Genomic DNA, 23,812 nt, shown 5'->3' with positions numbered 1-23,812 from the left:
CTTGCCTCCATTTCAGCTATTCATCTGAAAGGGACTCAGAATGTCTTAGCAGACCACCTAAGCCGCCACCGGGTGTCAACCCAGAGGACTTTGCAGAAATTGCAGCCAAGTGGGGCCTTCCAGAAGTGGACCTTTTTGCAGCTCAAACAAACAGCAAAACAAGAAGGTTTTTTCCCTGAACCAATGGGATCAGTCCCTGGGGATTGACGCCTTTGCGAACCCTTGGTCTTTCAATCTCTTCTATGCCTTCCCTCCAGTCAGGCTAATCTCGGAGTTCCTCCGGAAATTCTTCCAAGAGCACACAGATCTGATTCTAATAGCTCCCTTCTGGCCCAAAAGGCCATAGTTTTTACGCCTACATGCCCTAGCCTCCAGGCCTCCAATAATTTTGCCCTGGAGACAGGATCTGTTGACTCAGGGTCCGGTGACCCATCCGCACATCAGGTCCCTGAACCTAACAGCTTGGTATCTGAAGAACAGATACTAAGTTCCCAAGGGTTCTCAGACAAGGTAATAAAGACCTTGATTAACTGTCGAAAACCTGTCACAAGAGCTATATATTCCAAGGTGTGGAAAAAGTTTAATTCTTGGATGGCTGAAAATCATAGGCCATCCCCAGATGTACCGTCTATCCTTGATTTTTTTCAAGAGGGCATAGATAAGGGCCTCTCCCTTAGTACTTTGAAAGTGCAGGCTGCTGCCATTAGCAACTTTCTTAAGTATTCCCTTCGGGAAAATCCCACGGTAGCTAGGTTCTTCAAGGCTATCGCCCGGGCTAAGCCTGTAGTGGCCCAACTTGGAACCTATCCCTGGTCCTTCAAGCCTTGGTAACAACCCCTTTTGAACCCTTGAAGGACTTAAAAGAAAAACTACTCACTCTGAAAACTGCATTCCTAATTGCAGTGACGTCAGCTAGAAGAGTTAGTAAATTACAGGCCCTCTCAATTAGAGAACCTTTTCTTATGATTTTTGAGGATAGAATAGTGTTAAAAAACGATCCAGGGTTTTTACCTAAGGTCGCTACTTCCTTCCATAGAGCACAGGATATTGTACTACCTACCTTTTGTAGTTCCCCAAAAAATGAAAAAAAAAAGAATTTTAGTTTTTTGGATGTCAGAAGAGCTATTTTGGCTTACCTAGAGGTGACTAAAACCTTTAGGAAGTGTGATACCCTATTTGTGCTGTTTTCTGGCACACAAAGGGGTAATAGAGCTTCTAAAGCAGTGGTTCTTAACCTTGTTGGAGGTACTGAACCCCACCAGTTTCATATGCGCATTCACTGAACCCTTCTTAATTGGAAAAATAAAAAGTTTTTTTTCAAATTCAAAACATAGGTATATATTTAGGTATATATTTATACATAGGTGCACAAAATGATACATAGGTGCACAAAATGTGCCAAACCATTAAAGAAAAAAAACATTAAGAACAAAGAACAAAACCATTAAAACATGATTTTCACACAAAAACATAATAATGATTTTTCCATATATGTTCATTGAGGCACTGTGCTTCTACTTTGTATGACTACTGTTCCCCCCCTTTTTTTTCTTATGGTTCAACCATTTTTTAACTAGTGATCAATAAAATATATTTTTTAATTATCAGTGCCTATAAAGTCCAAAATTCTTGCTTCCTTTCAATCTTTCTCAAAAACATAATAATGAATATTTACTGCTGTTGCTTCATACGATGCTATGAGGATCGGTTTGTTGATGGGTACAAAGCCGAGAACAGGCAGACTAGCCTTTTTTTTATCGAATCTGGCTCTCCTCACCTTGAATTCAGCGAGCGTTGTGTTCTTGTATTTTCCATCTCCATGCAGCTTAAGGAAGTGCTCTTAGTTTTGCCGGTGCTTGACTAGAATTGCTCAACTTGGCATTGCAAATCATGCAGTTAGGACGCTGACTCCCATCACGTTCCGTTATACATGTGAATCCATATTGTACATATTCGTCCGACCACTTTTTTTTTTTTGCTCGACATAGTTAGTATGAAGGGATTCATATTAAGAAAGAAATCACACGAAGTACCATCACGACAGTTACAATTCGACCACTGGGCGTGCCAAATTCCCTGCAGCACAGATAGGCCAAGCGATGTTGCGTGATCACCTGCAGCCAATGAGCGGGGCCTGTCATCCCGAATCATATGAGTCGGGTGTGTGTCTTGACCCCCGTCGAACCCGCGAGACTGACTCACGAACCCCTGGGGTTCGATCGAACCCAGGTTAAGAACCACTGTTCTAAAGCCACCATAGCTAGGTGGATAAAGCAGGATATTACAGAAGCCTATAAAGCAAAGAATGTGGTTCCACCATTTATCAACGCACATTCAACAAGGGCCTTGTCCACGTCTTGGGCTGAAAGGGCTGGTGCCTCACCAGAGCAAAGGCAGCTACTTGGTCTAACTTTTCGACCTTTGTTAGACATTATCGCCTGGACCTCCTCTCCTCTCAGGAACAGGCATTTGGTCAAAAGGTGCTCCAGGCAGTATTCCCTCCTTAGACTGGTAAGTTTCTGGCTCATCATCTCATGGGCTGTCCTGGAAGACGACTTGAGAAAAAGTGAGTTAGACTTACCGGTAACACCTTTTTCTAGTAGTCTTCCAGGACAGCCGGATTCCCACCCGGTGTTGTCTTGTATAATGTATTATATATATATATATATATATATATATATATATAATGTATATGTGTTTTACAGGATGTTCTACAGTTCTCGAGAATACTGAAGGTGAGGACTAGGGCAACGCCTTTTATTTGATTGGTTTAATGTGTTTCCTGTCCTGGTAGGAGGAGCCCTAGGTCTCATGGGCTGTCCTGGAAGACTACTAGAAAAGGAGTTACCGGTAAGTCTAACTCACTTTTTTTCCTATCTTTGGATAATCTAGATCCAGCCTCACTGGGCAGGGGCTGGCCTGCGAGTTAAATGTCTGGCGAGGACACATACGACCAAGCCTCTGCCTGAGTCGCAGCGTTTCTCCTAGCCGACAGCCACCCACATTACTAAGGAGCGGTGCCCACCTTGTTCCTGGCATGGTAAGTAGCTGTCCTCCCTCTACTCCTAGAGGGTTTTGGGGTGGACGTGGGGCCCCCGGGTTTCCCTCCTCCCCCCCCCCGCCGCAAGCCCCTCTAAAATTTTGGTGGGTCACTGCGGGTCTTTGCCCCCTCCTCCTCCCCTCCCTGGGTGAGGTTATGAGCTGTGGCCACATGGTTCTAAGGGAGGGCTGGTTGGGGTTGTTGCTGACTGGGTTTTTCCTTGTGCGCAAGGAGGGGGGGAGAGGGGGGTTGAGCAAGGTTCCCTGCCACCCTGGGGGTTGGTGACTAGGCAGAGATGTCCTGTGGGCTCCCTGTGGCGGTTGTTCGGCTGGGGGAGCGGATGGTTTAACATCTGTGGGTACGCAGCTCACACAGCCAGATCCAGCCAAAATTTTAGGCCTGCGGCTTTGCGTCCTACTAGTTGGATTCTATAATGTGCCGGTCACAAACGCTTCTTCCGTTTTGCCGTGGGCAAGAGCATTATCGGTTTGTAGTGTAGACCTTTTGGCCTCGCCTCTGCTCCTCGGGTTTTCACAAATGTGTTGGCCCTTGGTGCTGGCATTGTCTGAGTCAGCGGGGGATCGCGGTACTGGGGTACCTGGACGATCTTCTGTGAGCCGAGTCTCCGACTGCTCTAATGGCCAACTGGAGATTGCTCTGCAAACTCTGAGGGAGTTCGGTTGGAGTCTGAACCTTCAGGCGTCTGCTTTTGGTTCTGTCCACAAAAACTGGACTATCTGGGTCTTTCTCTGGACTCTGCCTCAGCCAGAGTGTTTTTTGTTCTGGAAAAACTTCAAATAATGCAGGAGGCAATTCAACTTCTGTTCCGCACACTGTCATTCTTCTTGGCTTGCATGCGGGTGTTGGGTCTAATGGTGTCCACAATCGAGACGGTCTGTTTGCACAGTTCCACACAAGATCTCTGCTAAAGAGATTCTGGTGAAATGGGACAAGGATCCAATGTCTCTGGCACTTGACAGGGAAAATCCTTTCTCCCCCCTGTACTGGACAGTTGTCATCACAGATGCCATCCTGTTCGGGTGGGGAGGATTACTTGGTACAGATGTGCTCAAGGGGTCTGGACCCTGGCAGAGTCAAGACTGCCGATTAATGTTCTGTAACTTCGAGCCATCAGTCTTTGGCTCATTGAACAATTTGTTTTCAGGGGTGTCCGGTACAAATTAATTTGGACAGTGCCTGGGCCGTGGTCTGTCTATCACCAAGGGGGTACAAGTAGTGAGTAGGCGGCATTCTAAGGTGGGCCAATTCATTCCAGCCCTCTCAAATTTCTGCCAGGACTCCTGTGCAGGATCAAAGCAGAAGGGAATCTGTCCAGACTGACCTCGCCGGTCTTGGCACACCGATCTAGTACGGCTGGTCACCGATGATCCTTGGGGACTTCTTCTCAGGGAGGCTATACTTTTCCAAGGACCGATCTTCCATCCTGCTTTACAGTTGCTGGCTTTGACAGCTTGGCTATTGAACACCAGGTGCTGAAGGATGGAGGTTTGTCTGAGTCAGTGATTCCTACGCTGTTGAAAGCTAGGAAATCTACTTCTAGGAAGATCTACCATCGTACGTGGAAGACTTGCTTTGCGTGGTGTGTGTCTCTTGGGGTTCATCTTCACTCCTGCCCGGTGGATCGGATCTTAACCTTCCTTCAACAGAAATTGGTCTTCAGTACCATCAAGGTCCAGGTATCGGTTTTGGCAGTCTTTTTCCAGCGACCTTTGGCCTCACACTCCCTGGTGCGTACCTTCCTTCAGGGTGTCCGACATTTCCTTAAGTGCAGGCTCCATTGCTTCCCTGGAATCTTCATGTGGTGCTTTCGGCTCTGCAGAAGCCTCCCCTTGAAAATATTTAGGTTGTTTCCCTGCTTGCGCTACCCCAGAAGGTGGCCCTTTTTTTTTTTTTTTTTGGGGGCTGTCACCTCTGTGCGCAGGTTGTCGGAACTGGCGGCGTTATCCTGTCGTTCACCTTATCGTGATTCACATGTATCAAAAGTTGTAAGTATGATAAGTCGGTGCTTCGCCCGTCCATCATACCTTCCTAAGGTGGTCTCTAACTCATTTTAATTAAGACATTGTGTGGGCTTCTCAGTGTCCCAGGCTAAACGTTCAAAGAAAATTTCCTTGCATGCCTTGGATCTGGTCCGGGCAATTAGGGTGTACCTGGCAGCTACGGACTCTTTTAGGAAGTCAGATAATCTTTGTGCTCACGGACAGACCTCACAAATGGTTGTCCGCTTCTTGCAACCATTTCCAGATGGCTCAGACAGACAGTGGTTCAGGCCTATTGCATCAGGAGTCAGGTTCCTCCTTTCCCTGTCGGAGCATTCTACTAGGTTGCTTAGTGTCTCCTGGGCCTTCCGTCATCAGGCATAAGTGACGCAGCTTTGCAAGGTGGCCACCTGGTCGTCGGTGCACACATTTTACATAATTTTTATAAAGAGGATGTGTAGCAGACTGTTGTTTAGAGGACCTGCTCCTCTTTGAGGGTGTATTTGTTTTTTTCAGGTGAGCTCCAGTTGTTTGTGGCTGAGCTCCATGTTACCTGGTTGGCTATGGTTAGCCTTGGGAATTTTTTTCTGCTTTTTCCCACCCCTCATGTTTAACACGGCTCTGGGACGTCCCAATGGTTAAGAAAAATCTGGAGCTGTGTCCTTCAATGAACGAAACACAAAAATAGGATTTTTTTTACTTACCTTAAAATCATTTTCTCTGATGTTCATTGACGGACACGGCACCCACTCCTCTGTGGAGTTGGCTTTTTTTCTGACACTGCTTGTAACAAGTGCCTATAGCAGAGTGTGGGTATATACCCACTTGGACTGCCCATAGGTGTAGTAAAGCTTTTTCCTGCCTAGTGTCCTACTCCTGTAGGGGGCAGTATAACCCAGTGGTTAAGAAGAATTAGGAGCTGTATCTGTCAATGAACATCAGAGAAATGGATTTTACGGTAAGTCAAAAATACCATTTTCTCTATCGTTCATTGACGGACGCAGTCTCTGATGCATACCAGTAGGGTTATACTGCCCCTACAGGAGTAGGACACTAGGCAGAAAAAAAAGTTCTGGCTACGCCTATGGGCAGTCTCTTCCTGCATAGGATGTCAGTTTTAATCTGCCTAGTTCGGAGTAAGGACCTATTTCCTTTCTGGGATCTCTGGTCCTGGTAAAGTTTTTCTAGATAATTGTGTTGTTTTTTTTTTTTTTTTTCTCTGGATTTTTTTCCTGTGAGATTTTCAAGGGTCTGGGCGATGGGCTGGATATATAGATACAGTGGTCACCCCAGCCAGCGCATGCAGGCCTTAGCTCTGCGCTGGGTCAGGCGTGACATAGTCCTGTGTAAGGAATATACTAGAGTATATGCCCCGCGCCTGGTGTGTTAGAATAAATATGTGGATAAATCAATAAATAGTGTAAATAAATGAAATAAATAAATAGATGTGCGTTTGAAGCAGCTGCTATAGAGAATTTGTAAACAGGATATAAGAAAGCAGTCTATTCTAGGCTACCTATAGCGCTTGCTAAAATTAATATCTTAATAAAGTTATCAATAAGTTGAGACAATTATATAAGTTGAAAATTTTGTATAAATATATAAATAAGTCAATATTAAATACTCCTCTATTAAAATAAAATATATATAAATGGTGATATGCATAAATAATGATTCATAAATAGAAGTCCATAACAAGTGACTGTAGTGAAGATTTCAAATAAAAAATTCAAATAAATAGTGAGTCTCTTGTGCAAATAATGCTTGTTCACAAAAATAAGTGCAGGTGCTCAACGTGAAAATTTTCAGTTCGCTCTGTGATTTCAGTGCAGCTTTTTGTTCCTTTTCCACCGTGATAAATGGTAAGAGTGAATTACTTACCAAAAGATGTGGGTCATGTATGCCTTATGGCATCAAGACCAACCAGGCATAGATGGCCTCCAAGCTATAATAAGGGTCTCCTCGTGGCTCACTTCAGGTAGATAGGATGGCGGGCTCCCCCTCTCTCTCCTCTCACCTCAGGCCAAATAGGAAGGAAGACAAAAATGCTCAGGATAGTGTAGTATTTTTAAAATACAAATTTTATTCCCAAGTCATGGGTAAAAAGCATACTGGCAATAGTACAAGGTATATAGCCAAATATAAAAAGGTTTTTCCAAATAAAAAGGCCACTAATGTCCGCTGGTGATCGTGTGTGTCAGCGCAAACTATATGCAGGGTGGCGAGTGGGAGAACTTCCGGCTTGCGCTCCACCTGCGTCACACGTCACGTACGCTGTGCGTTCCACATCTTACGCATTTCGTCACATCCGGTGAGGTCTTCGGAGATTCTCTCCTGCTGCATCTGGGTACAGTGAGTCTGGGCGTCTCTCTCTCTCTCTCTCTGCTGGGGGTCTCCAACGCGCTTGCCTAACCTCCGGGAGGGGGGGGGAGGGGCGCTGTATGTAGCGAGGTGGGACTTTTGGGGAAAACATTTTTTTTTTTGTGCCACTTTTTCAGCCTTTGACGGGTTCCCCTAGTGCAAGATGGACTCTACAGGTCTTGTGTCCCCACCTGACCCCCTTGGGGAGGCCACAGGGCCCTCTGGACCCCAGCTGTCTGCAGATGGAATTTTGGCGGTCCTGGAAGCGTTTGTGTCCCGGGTAGAGGTGGCCTTTAAAGGGCGAGGTGCTAAGAAACGCTCTCCACCTACCCCTGCCTCATCTGATGTCTCAGGTTCTGAGTCTGATTCAGCCACCGCAGACACGGGTCTCCCTGCCGGGTCCACTACCTCGCGCCCTGTTTCCTCTGACAGTGAGGATGACATTTCTACTGCCACTGCCACGCAAGATAAGGCGCTGGAGGATGCACTAATTGTTTCTGTGCGTGAGACCCTAAAAATGGTGGATGCGACTGAGGCGCAGGTTAGGTTTGGCACTCACAAGCCACCCAGAGTGGCAAAGGTTTTTCCCTATCCCATGTATTTTGACAGCATGCTCAAAAAAGAATGGGACTGCCCAAAGCCTCCCTCTGGGGCGCCTAAGCAGATTGCTAGATGCTACCCTTTTGAGGAGTCCCCGATAAAGAAGTGGACTGTGCCTCCGCTCTCCAGGCTGAATAAAGCTACCGTGATTTCAGTGGAGGATTCCCCGTCCTTTTAAGGATCTGAAGGATAGGAAGGCGGAGTCTGTGGCCCACAATATGTACTCCTTGGCAGGGTCTGCACTGAGACCGATGTTTACAGTTGCCCTTGTCACGCAAACATTGACTGCCTTTGAGGAGCTGTTGGACCAGCTGGTGCAGGGGCTTGTAATTTGTTTGCGATGCCGCGCTGGACACCACTCCCATTTTGGGCCGACTGTCTGTTTTGGCAGTGGTCATCAAGCGTATACTTTGGCTAAAGTGCTGGTCTGCGGATCAGACTTCAAAGAAGGCCTTGACTGATCTGCCTTTTCAAGCAGATCGCCTGTTTGGAGCTAGCCTGGATGATATAATTAAGGGTCTCACAGGGGGGAAAGAATACCTTTCTTCCACAGGCCTACAAGGGTAAGGACCCTCGTCGCAGACTGGGTCCCTCCATTTCAGCACACAAGAAGTTTTTTACTCCCTCAGGGTCAGTCGTTAAGGCAAAGCTCTTCAAGGCTCCCTCAGGTGGTTCAAAGCGACCCTGGTCTGGCAAACAAATGTCAGGTTTCTCCAAACCTGCGGACAAGACCACCTCGGCCTGAAGGTGTGCCCTCACCCGTATCGGGGGTGGGGAGACTTTTTTGCCGGTTTCCGGACCTGTGGCTATCCCGGATACCAGACAAATGGGTTCATACGGTCTGGTTACAAGATCGAGTTTCGATCTGTCCCTCCGGTAAGGTTTTCACCTTCTAATGTGCGACTGTCCCCAGATCGCTTGCTCGCGTTCTTTGGGGCAGTTCAGGACCCGGTACAACAGGGGGTAATGGTTCCGGTCCCATGTGCGGAACGTTTTTAGGGCTTTTATTGAAACCTGTTCATGGTTCATGCCCAGGAAGGAAGGCAAGGTGCGTCCAATCCTGGACCTGAAAACACTAAATTGCTTCGTGCGAGTTCAAAAATTCAAGATGGAATCGGTTTGCACTGTGGTGGCCTTCCTACATCAGGGGGATTTCCTGGCCTCCATAGACATCAGATGCCTACCTTCACATCCCAGTCTGTGCAGGACACCAATGGTTTCTCCGTTTTGCCTTGGGAGAGGATCCCTATCAGTTTGTGGCATTGCCCTTTGGTCTTGCCTCTGCTCCTCGGGTCTTCACAAAGGTGTTGGCTACTGTCGCTGTTGCGGCAGTGGGGTATATTGGTCCTGGGTTACCTGGACAATCTGCTTCTCCATGCGGAGTCTCCTACAGTGCTGGAAACAAATTTGGAAATCACCATGAGAACTCTGGAGGAGTTCGGGTGGATTCTGAAACTTCAGATGTCGTCCGTCCTTGGTCCCTTTAATGAGACTGGACTACCTGGGCCTGACTTTGGACTCGTCCTCGGCCAGGGTGTTTCTCCCTCCGGGAAAAACCCCAAAAACTCCAGACTGCAGTTCAGCTGTGGCTTTCCAGCAAATGGTCATCCCTTCGAATCTGTATGAGAGTTCTTGGACTGATGGTGTCATCCTTCAAGACGGTCCCCTTCGCTCAATTCCACATGAGGATCCTCCAGAAGGACATCCTTCTCAAATGGAACAAGAATCCAAATTCCCTGGACATTCAGAACCAGCTCAGCCAGGTGACCAAGGAGTCCCTGATCTGGTGGCTTTGGTCCCCGATGCTCAAGCAACAGGACCTGTATGCGGTGCCTGGGGTTGATGGTATCGGCCTTCGAGGCGATCCCGTTTGCTCAGTTTCACACTCGATCTCTCCAAGCGGAGATTCTGGCCAGGTGGGAAAGACTTTCTCAGTCCTTGGATCTGAGGGTCTTGTTGAGTCGCCAGACCAGAAGGGATCTTCTGTGGTGGCTTCAGTCCCCAGCTGTGTCGGAAGGAAAATCCTTCCGTCCGTTACTGTGGACGGTGATTACCACGGATGCCAGCCTGTCGGGCTGGGGTGGAGTCCTGGGCAACCTGTCTGCCCAGGGCATTTGGTCGGCGGAGGAATCCTCCCTTCTGATCAACATTTTGGAATTAAGAGCGATCAAGCTCTGTCTCCTCCAGTGGTCGGATCGACTTCGGGGCCGTCCTGTTCGGGTACAGACAGACAATGGACAATGCTACCGCGGTGGCTTACATCAACCACCAAGGGGGCACCAGGAGTGCCCGAGCGGCCCGAGAGGTGACCGACATTCTTTCTTGGGCCGAGACTCATGTCCCGGCAATATCGGCAGTTCATATTCCGGGTGTGGAGAATTGGCAGGCCAACTATCTGAGCCGCCAGACCCTGGACCAGGGGGAATGGTCCCTACACCCAGAGGTCTTCCAAATGCTGTGTGCGAAGTGGGGATCCCTAGATGTGGATCTGTTTGCGTCTCAGCTAAACCACAAGGTGGAAAGGTTCATGGCAAGAACGCGCGATCCTCGGGCGGATGCGTTGGTGGCCCCTTGGCATCAGTATCGTCTTTCCTCCGATTCAGTTGTTGTCCAGGTTCCTTCACAGGCTGGCCTCGGAACCGAACTTGGTTATTCTGGTGGCACCGGACTGGCCATGCCGGTCCTGGTACGCGGACATCGTTCACCTAGCGGTCGAACCTCCTTGGCGGCTACCACTGCGGGAAGATCTACTGTCTCAGGGACCGATCTTCCATCCTGCTTTACAGTCGCTGGCTTTAACGGCATGGCTGTTGAAAGCCAGGTCCTGAGAGACAGGGGTCTATCCCCTGAGGTCATTCCTACTTTAATCAAGGCTAGGAAAGCCTCATCTGGTAAGATTTATTACTGCACCTGGAAAGCCTATTTTGCCTGGTGTGAGTCCAGGGGGTTCTCTCCTCGCTCATACTCGGTGACGAAAGTGTTGGCTTTCCTTCAGACTGGTGTGGACCAGCGCCTGGCGCTGGCCACGATTAAGGGCTAGGTATCTGCGCTGGCTGTTCTTTTTCAGCGCCCTGTGGCATCTCATTCCTTAATTCAAGGCGTGTGACATTTGGCCCCTCCTCGGAGGGAGCCTTTACCTCCATGGGACTTGAACTTGGTTCTGTCCGTGTTGCAGCGTGCTCCCTTTGAAAACATCCGGGAGATATCGTTGCCTCTGCTTTCTAAGAAGGTTGCCTTTCTAGTGGCGATCACTTCAGCTCGCAGAGTGTCAGAGCTGGCGGCGTTGTCTTGCCGCTCTCACTACTTGGTGGTTCACAAGGACAAGGTGGTCTCTGACTTCCTCCCTAAGGTGGTCTCTTTCACCTTAAAGTGACTTTCACCTTAACGAGGACATTGTTTTGCCTTCGCTCTGTGCGAAGCCGAAGCATCCTAAGGAGGTTGCATTGCATTCCTTGGATGTTGTCAGGGCGATCAGGGTTTTCCTGTCGTCCACTGAATCCTTTCGGAAATCGTATTCCCTCTTTTTCCTTCCTGAAGGACCTCAGAAGGGCATGGCTGCGTCTGCAGCGACCATTGCCAAATGGATCAGACAGACCATTGTACAGGCCTATGCTTTGAAGGAACGGGTTCCACCCTTCCATGTTAAGGCGCACTCTACCAGGTCATTGAGTACGTCCTGGGCCTACTGGCATCAGGCCTCGGTGGCCTAGGTTTGCAAGGCTGCGACTTGGTCATCGGTGCACACCTTTTCCAAATTCTATAAGGTGGATGTTCTGGCATCGGCTGATGCCTCCTTTGGCCGCAAATTTCTCAGTGCGGCAGTGCCATAAGGGACCCTTGTTGTTTTGTGGGTCCCTGGCTGTTAGGGTTCTTTATCCCCTGGGTTATATGCTTTTTTTGGCTGTTGCTCCTGTTGAGCCTTTTCCGTTGCCCAGAAGGTTCTCTTACTGCGTATGTAAGGTTCCTTTCTCTGATGTGGGTACTGCGTTGCATTTTCTACGGTTGTGTCTCCCACCCCTCATGTCTTCACTGCTTTGGGACGTCCCATTGATGACGACTGTATGAGTGGGCGGCGACTGTCGGAGGACTTAAGAGAAAATGGAATTTTTGTAAAATCTTACCGTAAAATTCCTTTCTCTGAGTCCTCCGACAGTCGCCGCCCCCGCCCCTCTTTTGGGGTTTTCTGGTACACTTACTGCTATGCTACCAAATGGAGTTGGGATGGCTTAATGCAGGGGGGGTATTGACCAGTGGGACAGCCCCCATGGGTGTGTCTATGCTAAAAGCTTTTGTTACTAACAAGTCTTATGCCTAGCTACTCCTGCGGAGCGGAAATCAATACCCATTGGTGACGACTGTATGAGTGCGTGGCGACTGTCGGAGGACTCAGAGAAAGGAATTTTACGGTAAGATTTTACAAAAATTCAGTTTTTTTCTTTTGAGCATCGGTTTCACTTAACCCTTTATGGTCATCGAGCCTGGGGAGCTAGTTTCACCACCCGATCCACTCCTGGAAACTGCGGGACCCTCTGGGTCTCAGTTTGCCCTGGCAGCTATGACTGAAGCCCTGCAGTCACTAGTAGCCAAAGTAGATATGGCCCTGCAAAGGAGACCTGGCAAGCGCCCCCACCTTCACCTGTATCCTCTGCTTCCTCAGATTCTGAGGTGGATTTGGCCACCGCAGACGAGTTTCAGCCCACAGGGTCTGCGTCCACGCTTGCTGAGTGCGCTAATAGTGAGGATGAGTCGTCCTCTGCAGCCGCGCATGAAAATGCGCAGGTGGAGACCCTGATTGTGTCAGTGCAGGAAACTTTAGAGTTGGAGGACTACGATGCTGCTCGGTCGGTGACGCCAGTGCAATTTTGGCACCCACAAATCTTCCAAGGTGAGTAAGGTTTTTTTCCCTTTCCTGTATATTTTAACAAGATTTTCACTAGTCAGTGGGGTTCCCCCGAAATGCATGGTTGGTATACGGAAGCTTTTTGCTAGAAGATATCCCTTTGAGGAGTCTCCTCTGAAGAAATTGATGGTTCCACCATCGGACTCTCAGATTTCCAGGCTGAATAACACCACACTCTTGCCAGTAGAAGATTCCCCATCTTTTAAGGACCCTGTGGACAAATGAGCGAAGGCTCTGGTCCGGTATCTTTTCACTGTGGCTGGTTCAATTTTAAGGCTGGTATTTGCGATCACCTTGGTATCCCAGACCTTAACGGAATGGGCTAAGGTTTTGTGCCAGGATCTGGAGGAGAGTCAACATCCTTGAATTTTCCGTCTTGAATTTTCTGAAATCGCCACTGTCTCCGCGCACAAAGCTGGACTACTTGGGTCTGACACTGGATTCAGTATCAGCCTGGGTTTTTGTTCCTCAGACAAAACTACTGAAGCTACAGGAGGCTGTTCGGCTCCTGTTGTCCAACCATCGATCGTCTCTCATGACTTGCATGCAAGTACTGGGTCTGATGGTCTCCACCTTTTTGAGGTGGCTCTGTTTGCGCAGTTCCATGCCAGACCTTTGCTAAGGGAGATTCTGTTCAAATGAAACAAGGATCCGCTGTCATTGGACAATCTGATTCTGTTGAGTCTGGGTTCAAAGGAGTCTCTCCTATGGTGGCTCTGCTCCCCGGCGCTACGTCTGGGAAAATCTTTTTTCCCCCCTGTATTGGACTGTAATCACCACGGATGCCAGTCTTTCCGGATGGGGAGATGTCTTTGGGAGTGTGTTTGGCCCAAGGTGTCTGGACTCAGTAGGAGTTCAGATTGCTGATCAACATCCTGGAAATTCGGGCGATCAGACTGTCTGTCTGATTGTCTGCAGGGGCGCCCAATGCGGCTACAATTGGACAATGCTACGGCTGTGGCATATGTCAATCATCAAGGGGGCACAAAGAGTGCCCTGGCTGCCCGGGAAGTGGCCAGCATCTTGAGGTGGGCAGTACAATATGTTCTGGCCCTTTCTGCTGTGCACATTCTGGGGGTGGAGAATTGGCAAGCGGACTATCTCAGTTGGCAGACATTGGATCCAGGAGAATGGTCTCTTCACCCGGAGGTATTTCATCAACTGTGTCTTTGGGGGACCCCTGATGTGGACCTGCTGGCTTCCCGTCTCAACAGGAAGGTGCAGAGGTCCATGTCAAGGTTTTGGGATCCTCTGGCCGATGCTGCAGACACTCTTGTGGCCCCTTGGGGGTCAGTATCGTCTGATTTACTCCTTTGCTCCAATTCAGCTTCTATCGAGACTGCTACGCAGAATCGAGGTAGAAGGAATCCCAGTCATTCTGGTGGCACCGGACTGGCCTCGCCAGTCCTGGTACGTAGGCCTGGTAAGGCTGGTAGCAAATGTCCCTTGGAAACTTCCTCTCAGGGAAGATCTTCTGTCTCAGGCACCGATCTTCCATCCTGCTTAACGGTCGATGGCTTTAACGGCGTGGCTATTAAAAGCCAGTTACTAAAAGACAAAGGACTGGAGCTGGTGATTCCTACGCTGTTGAAGGCTAGGAAATCTACTTCTAGGAAGGTTTATCATCGAGTTTGGAAGGTGTACATTTCTTTCTCCCCGCTCCTTTTTTGTGTCACGCCTGTTGGACTTTCTACAATTGGGTGTAGCGTTTGGCTCTGGGCACCATCAAGGGCCAGATTTCTGCCTTGGCTATTTTTATTTCAAAGGCCGTTGGCGGCGAAGTCCTTGGTTCAAACTTTTGTGCAGGGAGTTCCCCATCTGGCTCCTCCGGTGCGATCCCTGGTACCCCCGTGGGATCTCAATTTGGTTCTGCCGGTGCTTCAATGGCCTCCCTTTGAAAATATTCGAGAAATTCCTCTGCTCACTCTGTCGCAGAAGGTGGCTTTCTTTAGTAGCTATTAATTCCGCACGCTGCGTGTCGAAGTTGGCTGCGTTGTCCTGTTGGTCATCTTACTTGGTCATTCATAGGGACAAAGTGGTGTTACGACCCTGTCAGGCGTTCCTTCCTAAGGTGGTCTCGGGGTTTCATTTGAATGAGGACATTGTGCTACCGTCCTTAATGTCCTAAGCCTAAACATCCTAAGGAAATTGCTTTACATTCCTTAGATGTGGTAAGAGCGATTTGAGTTTACCTGTCGGTGATTGAACCGATTCGGAAATCTGATTCTTTGTTCTAAGGCATGGACCTCATAAGGGGCAGACCGCATCTGCTGCAACCATTTCCAAGTGGATCAGGCAGACGGTGGTGCAGGCCTACTCCATTAAGGGTCAGGTTCATTTTTTCCCTGTTGAAGCGCATTCTATGAGGGTGCTTAGTGCCTCATGGGCCTTCCATCATCAGGCGTCAGTGGTTCAGGTGTGCAAGGCGGCTACTTGGTCTTCTGTACACACATTTAACAAAATGTTATAAAGCGGATGTACTTGCATCTTCAGATGCGGCGTTTGGCCGCAAAGTTTTGCAGGCTGCGGTTGGGGAAGCTTCTTGAGGGTGATAGTTTTTTTCTGGTGGTGAGCTCCAATTGTTCCTAGTTGAGCTCCTTGTTGCCTGGTTGGATATGTTTAGCCTTGTTGGGTATTCTGCATTTGCTGTGTTTTTTTTCCACCCCTCATGTTGCACTGCCAATGGTCTGAAGACTTGAAGCTGTGTCTGTCAGTGAACGAAAGAGAAAACTGAATTTTTGTCTTACCGTAAAATCCTTTTCTCTGCGGTTTACTGACGGACACAGCACTCGCCCCTCTTTTGGGGTTATTTGTTGTTCTGACGCTGCTTTTTACAAACTGGAAGTCCTACAGCAGGAAGTGATGGTATACCCTCTGGGACTGCCCCAGGGGCGTAACCAAAAAGGTTTTTGCCTAGTCCTACTCCTAGAGAGCAATAGCATAAGCCCAATGATCTGAAGACTGGAAGTCTGTGTCTGTCAGCGAACCTCAGAGAAAAAGATTTTACGGTAAGACAAAAATTCAGTTTCTCTTACGTCCTCCGACAGTCACCGCCACTTCATATTCATCACTAATGGGGGTTATTGACCTTTGCTCCGTAGGAGTAGCTAGGCAACAAAATTTGTTAATATCAAAGCTTTTAGCATATCCCACCCCTAGGGGGTGGTCCCCTCAGTTAATACCTCCCTGCTTCCTGCATTCCCAACTCGGTTTCTAATGCCTAGCTTAGGAGTAGGCTGGCTGTTCCTGTGCTGGGACTCTCAGTCTCAGCCTCTATTCTCTTTTTTGATTTTATTTTGAGTCTTTTTCTCTTTCTTTTACTTAGCTGTTGATTTTCAACATTAGTTAGTTTCTTCTGATGAAGATGATCGTGCGGAGCTGGGTCTCGGACTGGCCACCCTGGATCCCAGGGCTCAGGGCCAGGGGCTTCCCAGCCTGCCATCGAGCGTTCAGCGCAGGTTTCCCTGGCACATTGAACGACCCATCCCTGTTCGCTGCAGGGATGCTATCTGTGAGGTGGCTACCTCACTGGACGCCATTGCGGTTTCGCACCGCAGTTCCACTGCGTCATGGCTGCGACACTCCCTGTCCTCAGTACAGCGGTTTGGTCGCTGGAGCAGGCTCCCCACGCCATCCGGACTGGTAAGTGTAACTCTATGTGGGGACCTGTCTGTTGGGTGTCAGTCTGGGACTGTGTGACCCTGCATGTCTGTGTGGCTGCTGAGCTCCCTGTCAGATTCCTGTGTGGAATTGCTGCCTGTGTGTGGGCTGCGAGGGGGGGGGGGCTCTCCCGCTCTGCTGGGTGAATGTAGAAGCAGTCTGGGTTTAGGCATGCTGTGCGGCGATCGCTGCGGCGACCCGCCATTTTTTTGCGGCAGAATTATGGTGGCCGGTCCTGTGTGGTGAGGCGCAGCGTTTTGGCGCCAAACGCCGCCATTTTGGCGGCGATCGATCAGGCCACATGTCGGCGCCATTTTCTATTTGCCTAAGGAATCCTCAGCTGAGCGGCCATGTTTGTGTAGCCTTACATAGGGGCGGTCAGTCATTGCATCACTTCCTTTTGCTCTGGAACAGCGATCGGTGGCAGCAGCCTGTGTGATCTCTCCAGGTTTTTACCTTTCCATTTTCCTGTATTCCTTGCCCAGTGTTCTTATCCCTGTGGGGGTCGGTGTATTCAGTGGGTGCGGTGGGCTACGCTCGCCGCGATCTTAAAGGGGCAGTACTCCTTTTTTCCTAATATTACTGGGGCATGGATTCTCAGGATTGCAAGTTTCCTCCCACCTTGGTGGGGGGCCAAGGGGCTGCTGCTTCCCCCGAGGGGGCTGATCTGGCTACTGTTGTGGCAAACTTGGCTGCTCAGGTGCAGATGCTGGTGGCTGATCGATCCACAAAACGGCCCAGGGTGTCTATTTCCTCTGATTCAGAGGGCGATGGGGCTGCTATGGCTGGAGTGCCCTTCTCAGGGTCTCACTCATCTCTAGACCTTGTGGGGTCTGAGGGGGAGGCTGAGGTAGAAGGGGTTGATAATTCTCCCCCTGGCTCGTCTGAAGAGCTTGCACTCATGGATGAGTTGGTTGCTTCTATCAAGCAAACGCTGCATTTGCAGGATGAACCATGTCCTCCTGTTTTGATGTCCTCTTATGGGACGCAAAGGAAACGCAAAACATCGCAGGTTTTTCCTTGTCCTACGGAATTTCAGCGCGCGGTTGATGAACAATGGCGCAATTTAAAGAAGCCTTTTGTTGTGCCGAGTAGGTTCAAACTGCGTTATCCATTTACGCCCACCACTGATGAGCGTTGGTGTGTGCCGCCTCAGGTGGATCACGCGGTGGCGATTTTGAATAAATCTACTGCGATCCCTGCTGAGGATACCCCGGTGTTCCGGGACCCGACGGACAGGAGACTGGAGTCTCTGGCCCGTCATGCTTATACGGTTGCTGGTTCTATGCTGAAGCCTATTTTTGCTTCCATTATGGCAGCCCAGGCTATTGCGGATTGGACGCAGGTGCTCAGGCGCCCCCTGGTGGCTGACTCTGCCCCGCCGACAACTTTGGCTATGGTGGATCAAATTCATCAGGGTGTTATGTATTTGTGTGATGCGGACTTGGATTTAGTCCCTTTGGCTGCACGCCTCTCAAGTGTGGCGGTGTTGAACCGTCGCCTGATATGGCTGAAATGTTGGTCTGTTGACCAATCTTCTCGCAAGACTTTAGCGAATTTGCCCTACGCGGGATCTCGCCTTTTTGGCGAGTCTTTGGATACTCTGATAAAGGGAATTTCTGGGGGTAAGAGCACTCTCTTGCCCCAAACTCACAAGAATAAGTTTGTTCGTGGTAAGAAGAATACCTCGTTTAGACCCTCTCAGGGGTCCTTTCGTGCCTTTCGGTCGCACTATAAGGGCAAGCCCTTCAGGGGCCAAGGCTCTCAGAAGAAGCCGTGGACGGGTAAGCAGAAGTCCGGCCAGTCCGGGTCCGCTGTCCATAACAATACGGCCTGAAGGGACGCCCTCACCCAGTTCTGGGGTGGGGGGACTTTGCTCGGTTTTCTTCAACCCTGGCTGGACCGCATTCGGGACAGGTGGGTTCAGGAAATCGTTCGATCTGGATACAAAATTGAGTTTCTCTCTCGGCCGGCGGGCAGATTTTTCCCCTCAAACCTTCAGCTGACTCCGGAGCGTTTGCAGGATCTGCACCTGGCGGTGCGGGACCTGCGGGCCCAGGGAGTGGTTGTTCCGGTGCCTCATCGGGACAGATTTCGGGGGTTCTATTCCAATCTGTTCACTGTGCCCAGAAAGGAGGGCAAGGTACGTCCGATTCTGGACTTAAAAGCTCTGAACCACTTTGTGCGGGTTCGCAAGTTTCGCATGGAATCCCTGCGCTCGGTGGTGGCTGCCCTGGTTCCGGGGGAATTCATGGCCTCCATCGATTTGAAGGATGCGTATCTTCACATTCCAATTTTCGAGGGTCACCAGAGGTACCTTCGATTCGCCATTGCGGAGGATCACTACCAATTCGTGGCGTTACCCTTCGGTCTCGCTTCGGCTCCGCGGTTTTTCGCCAAGGTGCTTGCGCCGGTCCTGGCTTTAATGAGAGCCCAGGGCATCTCTGTCTTGGGGTATCTGGACGATATCTTGATTCAGGGCCTGGTGAACGACCTGTCCATCACGATGCAGACTCTGCAGGAGTTCGGTTGGACGATAAATTTGCCAAAGTCAACGTTGTGTCCGTCTGTTCGTCTTCCCTACCTGGGGATGATACTGGACTCTGTTCAAGCGAAGGTCTTCCTGCCGGAAGACAAGCTCCGGACGCTTCGGAGCGAAGTCAGGTCCCTCAGGGACAATCAGTGCTCGTCCCTCCGGACGTGTATGAGGTGTCTGGGATTGATGGTCTCGGCTTTCGAGGCGATTCCCTTCGCCCAGTTTCACACACGGGATCTTCAGGCGGAGGTCCTGGCCAAGTGGGACGGGCGTCCGCAATCTCTGGATCTGCGGATTTCGTTGGGCCGCCTCACCCGAAGGCTGAGTCCCCGGCAGTGTCGGGGGGCAAGTCCTTTCGTCCTTTGTCGTGGACGGTGATCACCACGGATGCCAGCCTGTCGGGCTGGGGTGGTGTCCTGGGCGTTCTGTCCGCCCAGGGAACTTGGTTGGAGGAGGAATCCTCTCTTCCGATCAACATTCTGGAAATTTTGCGTTGGACGGACAGGCTTCAGGGCCGTCCGTTTCGGGTGCAGACAGACAATGCCACTGCGGTGGCCTACATCAACCACCAAGGGGGCATCAGGAGTGCCCGAGCGGCTCGGGAAGTAGCCGACATTCTGTCTTGGGCCGAGACGCACGTCCCGGCGATATCTGCAGTTCACATTCCGGGGGTGGAGAACTGGCAGGCGGATTATCTGAGTCGCCAGAACCTGGACCAGGGAGAATGGTCCCTTCACCCGGATGTCTTCCAGATGTTGTGCGCGAAGTGGGGGTCCCCAGATGTGGACCTGTTTGCGTCTCGTCTGAACAACAAGGTGGAAAGGTTCATGGCAAGGACGCGCGATCCTCGGGCAGACGCCTCAGACGTGTTGGTTTCGCCCTGGCATCAGTATCGTCTGATGTTTGCCTTTCCACCGATTCAGCTGCTGTCCAGGCTCCTTCGCAGGTTGGCCTCGGAACCGCACACAGTGATTCTGGTGGCGCCAGACTGGCCTCGCCGGTCTTGGTACGCAGACCTCGTGAATCTGGCGGTCGACGCTCCGTAGGGTCTGCCTCTTCGAGAAGATCTCCTGTCTCAAGGACCGATCTTCCATCCTGCTTTACAGTCGCTGGCTTTAACGGCCTGGCTGTTGAAAGCCAGGTCCTGAAGGATAGGGGTCTCTCCCCTGAGGTCATTCCCACTTTGATCAAGGCTAGAAAAGCCTCTTCGGGGAAGATTTACTACCGTACTTGGAAGGCGTATTTTGCCTGGTGTGAGTCAAGGGGGTATTCCCCTCGCTCGTACTCGGTATCGAGAGTGTTGGCTTTCCTTCAAACTGGAGTGGACCAGCATTTGGCGTTGGCCACGATTAAGGCTCAGATTTCTGCGCTGGCCGTTCTTTTTCAACGACCTGTGGCGTCTAATTCTTCGGTTAGCACCTTTGTTCAAGGGGTGCGTCACTTGGCTCCTCCTCGGAGGGACCCTTTACCTCCATGGGACTTGAACCTTGTTCTGTCCGTGTTGCAACATGCTCCCTTTGAGAAGATCAGGGAGAGCTCGTTGTCTCTCTTGTCCAAGAAGGTTGCTTTTTTGGTGGCAATCACTTCGGCTCGCAGGGTTTCGGAGCTGGCGGCCTTGTCCTGCAGCTCTCCCTACTTATTCACTTGGATAAGGTGGTCTTACGACCTAACCCTTCCTTTCTTCCGAAGAGGATCTCGGAATTTCACCTCAATGAGGACATTGTCTTGCCTTCGCTCTGCGCGAAGCCTAAGCATCCAAGGGAGATGGCTTTGCATTCCTTGGATGTTGTTCGGGCGATCAGGGTTTACCTGTCATCGACAAAATCCTTTCGCAAGTCGGATTCTCTTTTTGTTCTTCCAGAGGGTCCTCGGAAGGGCATGGCAGCGTCGGCTGCGACCATCGCCAAATGGATCAGACAGATCATTGTGCAAGCCTATGCTTTGAAGGGGAAGGTTCCCCCTTTCCCTGTGAAGGCGCACTCTACCAGGTCTCTGAGTACGTCTTGGGCCTATCGTCATCAGGCTTCTGAGGCCCAGGTGTGTAAGGCGGCGACTTGGTCGTCCGTTCACACCTTCTCCAAATTCTACAAGGTGGATGTTCAGGCATCGGCGGATGCTTCCTTTGGCCGCAAAGTTCTTAGTGCGGCAGTGCCTTAGGGCCCCTTGTTTTGGGTCCTTGGCTGTTGGGATGTCTTTATCCTAGGTTACTTGTTTTCCTGGGTTGTTGCTCCTGTTGAGCACGTTTTTTTCCTGTTGCCCAGTTGGTTCTCTTACTTTGGTAAGGTTCCTTTCTCTGATGTGGGTACTGCGTTGCTTTAGTCGCGGTTGCGTTTTTTCCCACCCCTCATGTCTACACTGCTATGGGACGTCCCCATTAGTGATGAATATGAAGTGGCGGCGACTGTCGGAGGACGTAAGAGAAAACTGAATTTTTGTAAAATCTTACCGTAAAATTCCTTTCTCTGAGTCCTCCGACAGTCGCCGCCCCGCCCCTTTTTTGGGGTTTGTTTATGTACTCTACTGCTATGCTACTGAAACTGAGTTGGGAATGCAGGAAGCAGGGAGGTATTGACTGAGGGGACCACCCCCTAGGGATGGGATATGCTAAAAGCTTTGATATTAACAAATTTTGTTGCCTAGCTACTCCTACGGAGCAAAGGTCAATAACCCCCATTAGTGATGAATATGAAGTGGCGGCGACTGTCGGAGGACTCAGAGAAAGGAATTTTACAGGTAAGATTTTACAAAAATTCAGTTTTTCTCATCAGCAGTATGTAGCAGTCTTGTGAGTTCTATCAGTGTCTGGTTAAAGCTTGTAGGAGGAGCCTTCTTTCTATTTTGACTGTTCTATGAGGCTACATGACCCCTCACCCTCTGTCTGAACAGTGCTGATTGGCCCTGTGCTGATCACATGCACTTTTCAAAAAAAAAAAACTCTTTAGCAATACAAACCAAACTGAGCATGTGCAGTGTGCCCCCAAGGCTGTGTTCTATCAGGAGAAGGCTTGGGGACAGTAAAATAAGTTGGGGGAGGGATCAGAAAATACAGGAATGAACAGCCTTTTTACACAATGCAGATTAACCCTTTAGGTTCTGCAGTGGGTATATAACAAACATGCTTTACTGCATATACAGACTGACTTTACTGTTGTTGGTTTAGTAACACTTTAAGGCAAGGCTGGAGTTTGCCTTTAATGATGTAGCTGGAATGTATTTTGATATATGCTGGATACTAGCTCATCCTCTAAGGTTTTGATTGTTCTGCTTTTCTTTGCCACTTATGTGATGTGACCTTTGGAGAATGATATAGTTCTTACTGCACTTGCTGAGTTTTTAATGCGTTTGTTTATTAAAAATGTTCGAAAAAAGTTTTTTTTTTTTTTTGTCCAGTCTTAATAGCAATGTAATGTGTTCTTTCAGCATCTATTGCTGGACCTTGGAAGATTCCAGTATTCCTTGTGATTGTGTTATTGATGGTTGTAGGAGCCCTGCAGGAGAAACAGGCTGTTCAAGGTTCTTCAGGTAAGGCTAACTTCTATGCAATATACACTGCTTTTTAATCAGACTATAGCATGAAGTCAGTTAAACTCCTGGAATATTGATCTGGTCAGTTACGTAGCAGAGGGGGTTTTTAATCATTTTCAGCTGCTTTGGTGTTATTGAAATTAACAGGTGCACTAGATGGGCAACAATGAGACAACCTGCAAAACAGTAATGGTTTTACAGGTGAAGGACACTGAAATGTATTTTCCCCACTCCTCTTACTTTTTTTCAATAGTTTTGGGTTTGGCCTGGGTCAGTGTCACTACTGGTAGCATGAGGCAATACCTGGACCCTATAGAGGTTGTACAGGCAGTCCAACTCCTCCAGGATGGCACATCCATACATGCCATTGCCAGAAGGTTTTCTGTCTCCCAGCACACTCTCTCAAGAGGAATGAGGAGGTTCCAGGAGAGCTGGGCGAGGCCATAGAAGGGCCTTAACACATCAGCAGGACCGGTATCTGCTCCTTTGTGCAAGGAGTAACAGGATGAGCACTGCTAGAGCCCTACAAAATGACCTTCATTAGGCTAGTGGTATGAATGCCTCTGACCAAACAATCAGAATTAGACTTCATGAAGGTGGCCTAAGGGTCCAAAATCCGCTAGATGGTCCTGTGCTTACTGCCCTGCACCGTGGAGCTTGATTGCCATTTACCATTGAACACCAGGATTGGCAGGTCCACCACTGGTGCCCTGTATTTTTCACAGATGAGAGCAGGTTCACCCTGAGCACATGTGACAGACTTTAAAGAGTCTGGAGAAGCTGTAGAGAACGTTGTGCTGCCTGTAACATTGTTCAGCATGACCGGTTTGGTGGTGGGTCAGTGTTGGTCTGGGGAGGCATATCCATGGAGGGACGCACAGACCTCTACAGGCAAGCCAATGGCACCCTGTCTATGTATAAGGATGAAATCCTTGGACCCTTTTTAGACCCTACGCTGGTACAGTGGGTCCTGGGTTCATTCTGGTGCACGACAGTGCTCGGCCTCATGTGTCGAGAGTATGCAGCCAGTTCCTGGAGGATGAGGGAATTGATACCATTGAATGGCCCCCACGCTCGCCTGACCTAAATCTAGTAAAATAACTCTGGGGCATTTTGTTTCGGTCCATCTGACGATGCCAGGTTGCACCTCAGTCTGTTCAGGAGCTCTGTGATGCCCTGGTCCAGATCTG

The 23,812-nt window shown here is 49.6% G+C and overlaps 1 protein-coding gene across 2 annotated transcripts in view; it reads left to right on the top strand.

Annotated features, from left to right (window-relative positions):
- TMEM245 (transmembrane protein 245) overlaps nucleotides 1–23,812 on the top strand; it is a 420,809-nt gene that overhangs the window by 48,834 nt on the left and 348,163 nt on the right. For both annotated transcript variants that reach the window (XM_082259498.1, XM_082259497.1), the window contains exon 3: nucleotides 22,518–22,619. In XM_082259498.1, the coding sequence (XP_082115624.1) occupies nucleotides 22,518–22,619 (102 nt within the window). The remainder of the gene's footprint in view (nucleotides 1–22,517; nucleotides 22,620–23,812) is intronic.

The sequence above is a fragment of the Pelophylax lessonae genome (genome assembly GCF_965119305.1).
Source record: "Pelophylax lessonae genome assembly, chromosome: 5".
In the NCBI taxonomy this organism is placed as follows: domain Eukaryota; kingdom Metazoa; phylum Chordata; class Amphibia; order Anura; family Ranidae; genus Pelophylax; species Pelophylax lessonae.
The sequence above is the reverse complement of the archived record's forward strand: the minus strand, read 5'-3'. Positions and strand labels throughout refer to the sequence as shown.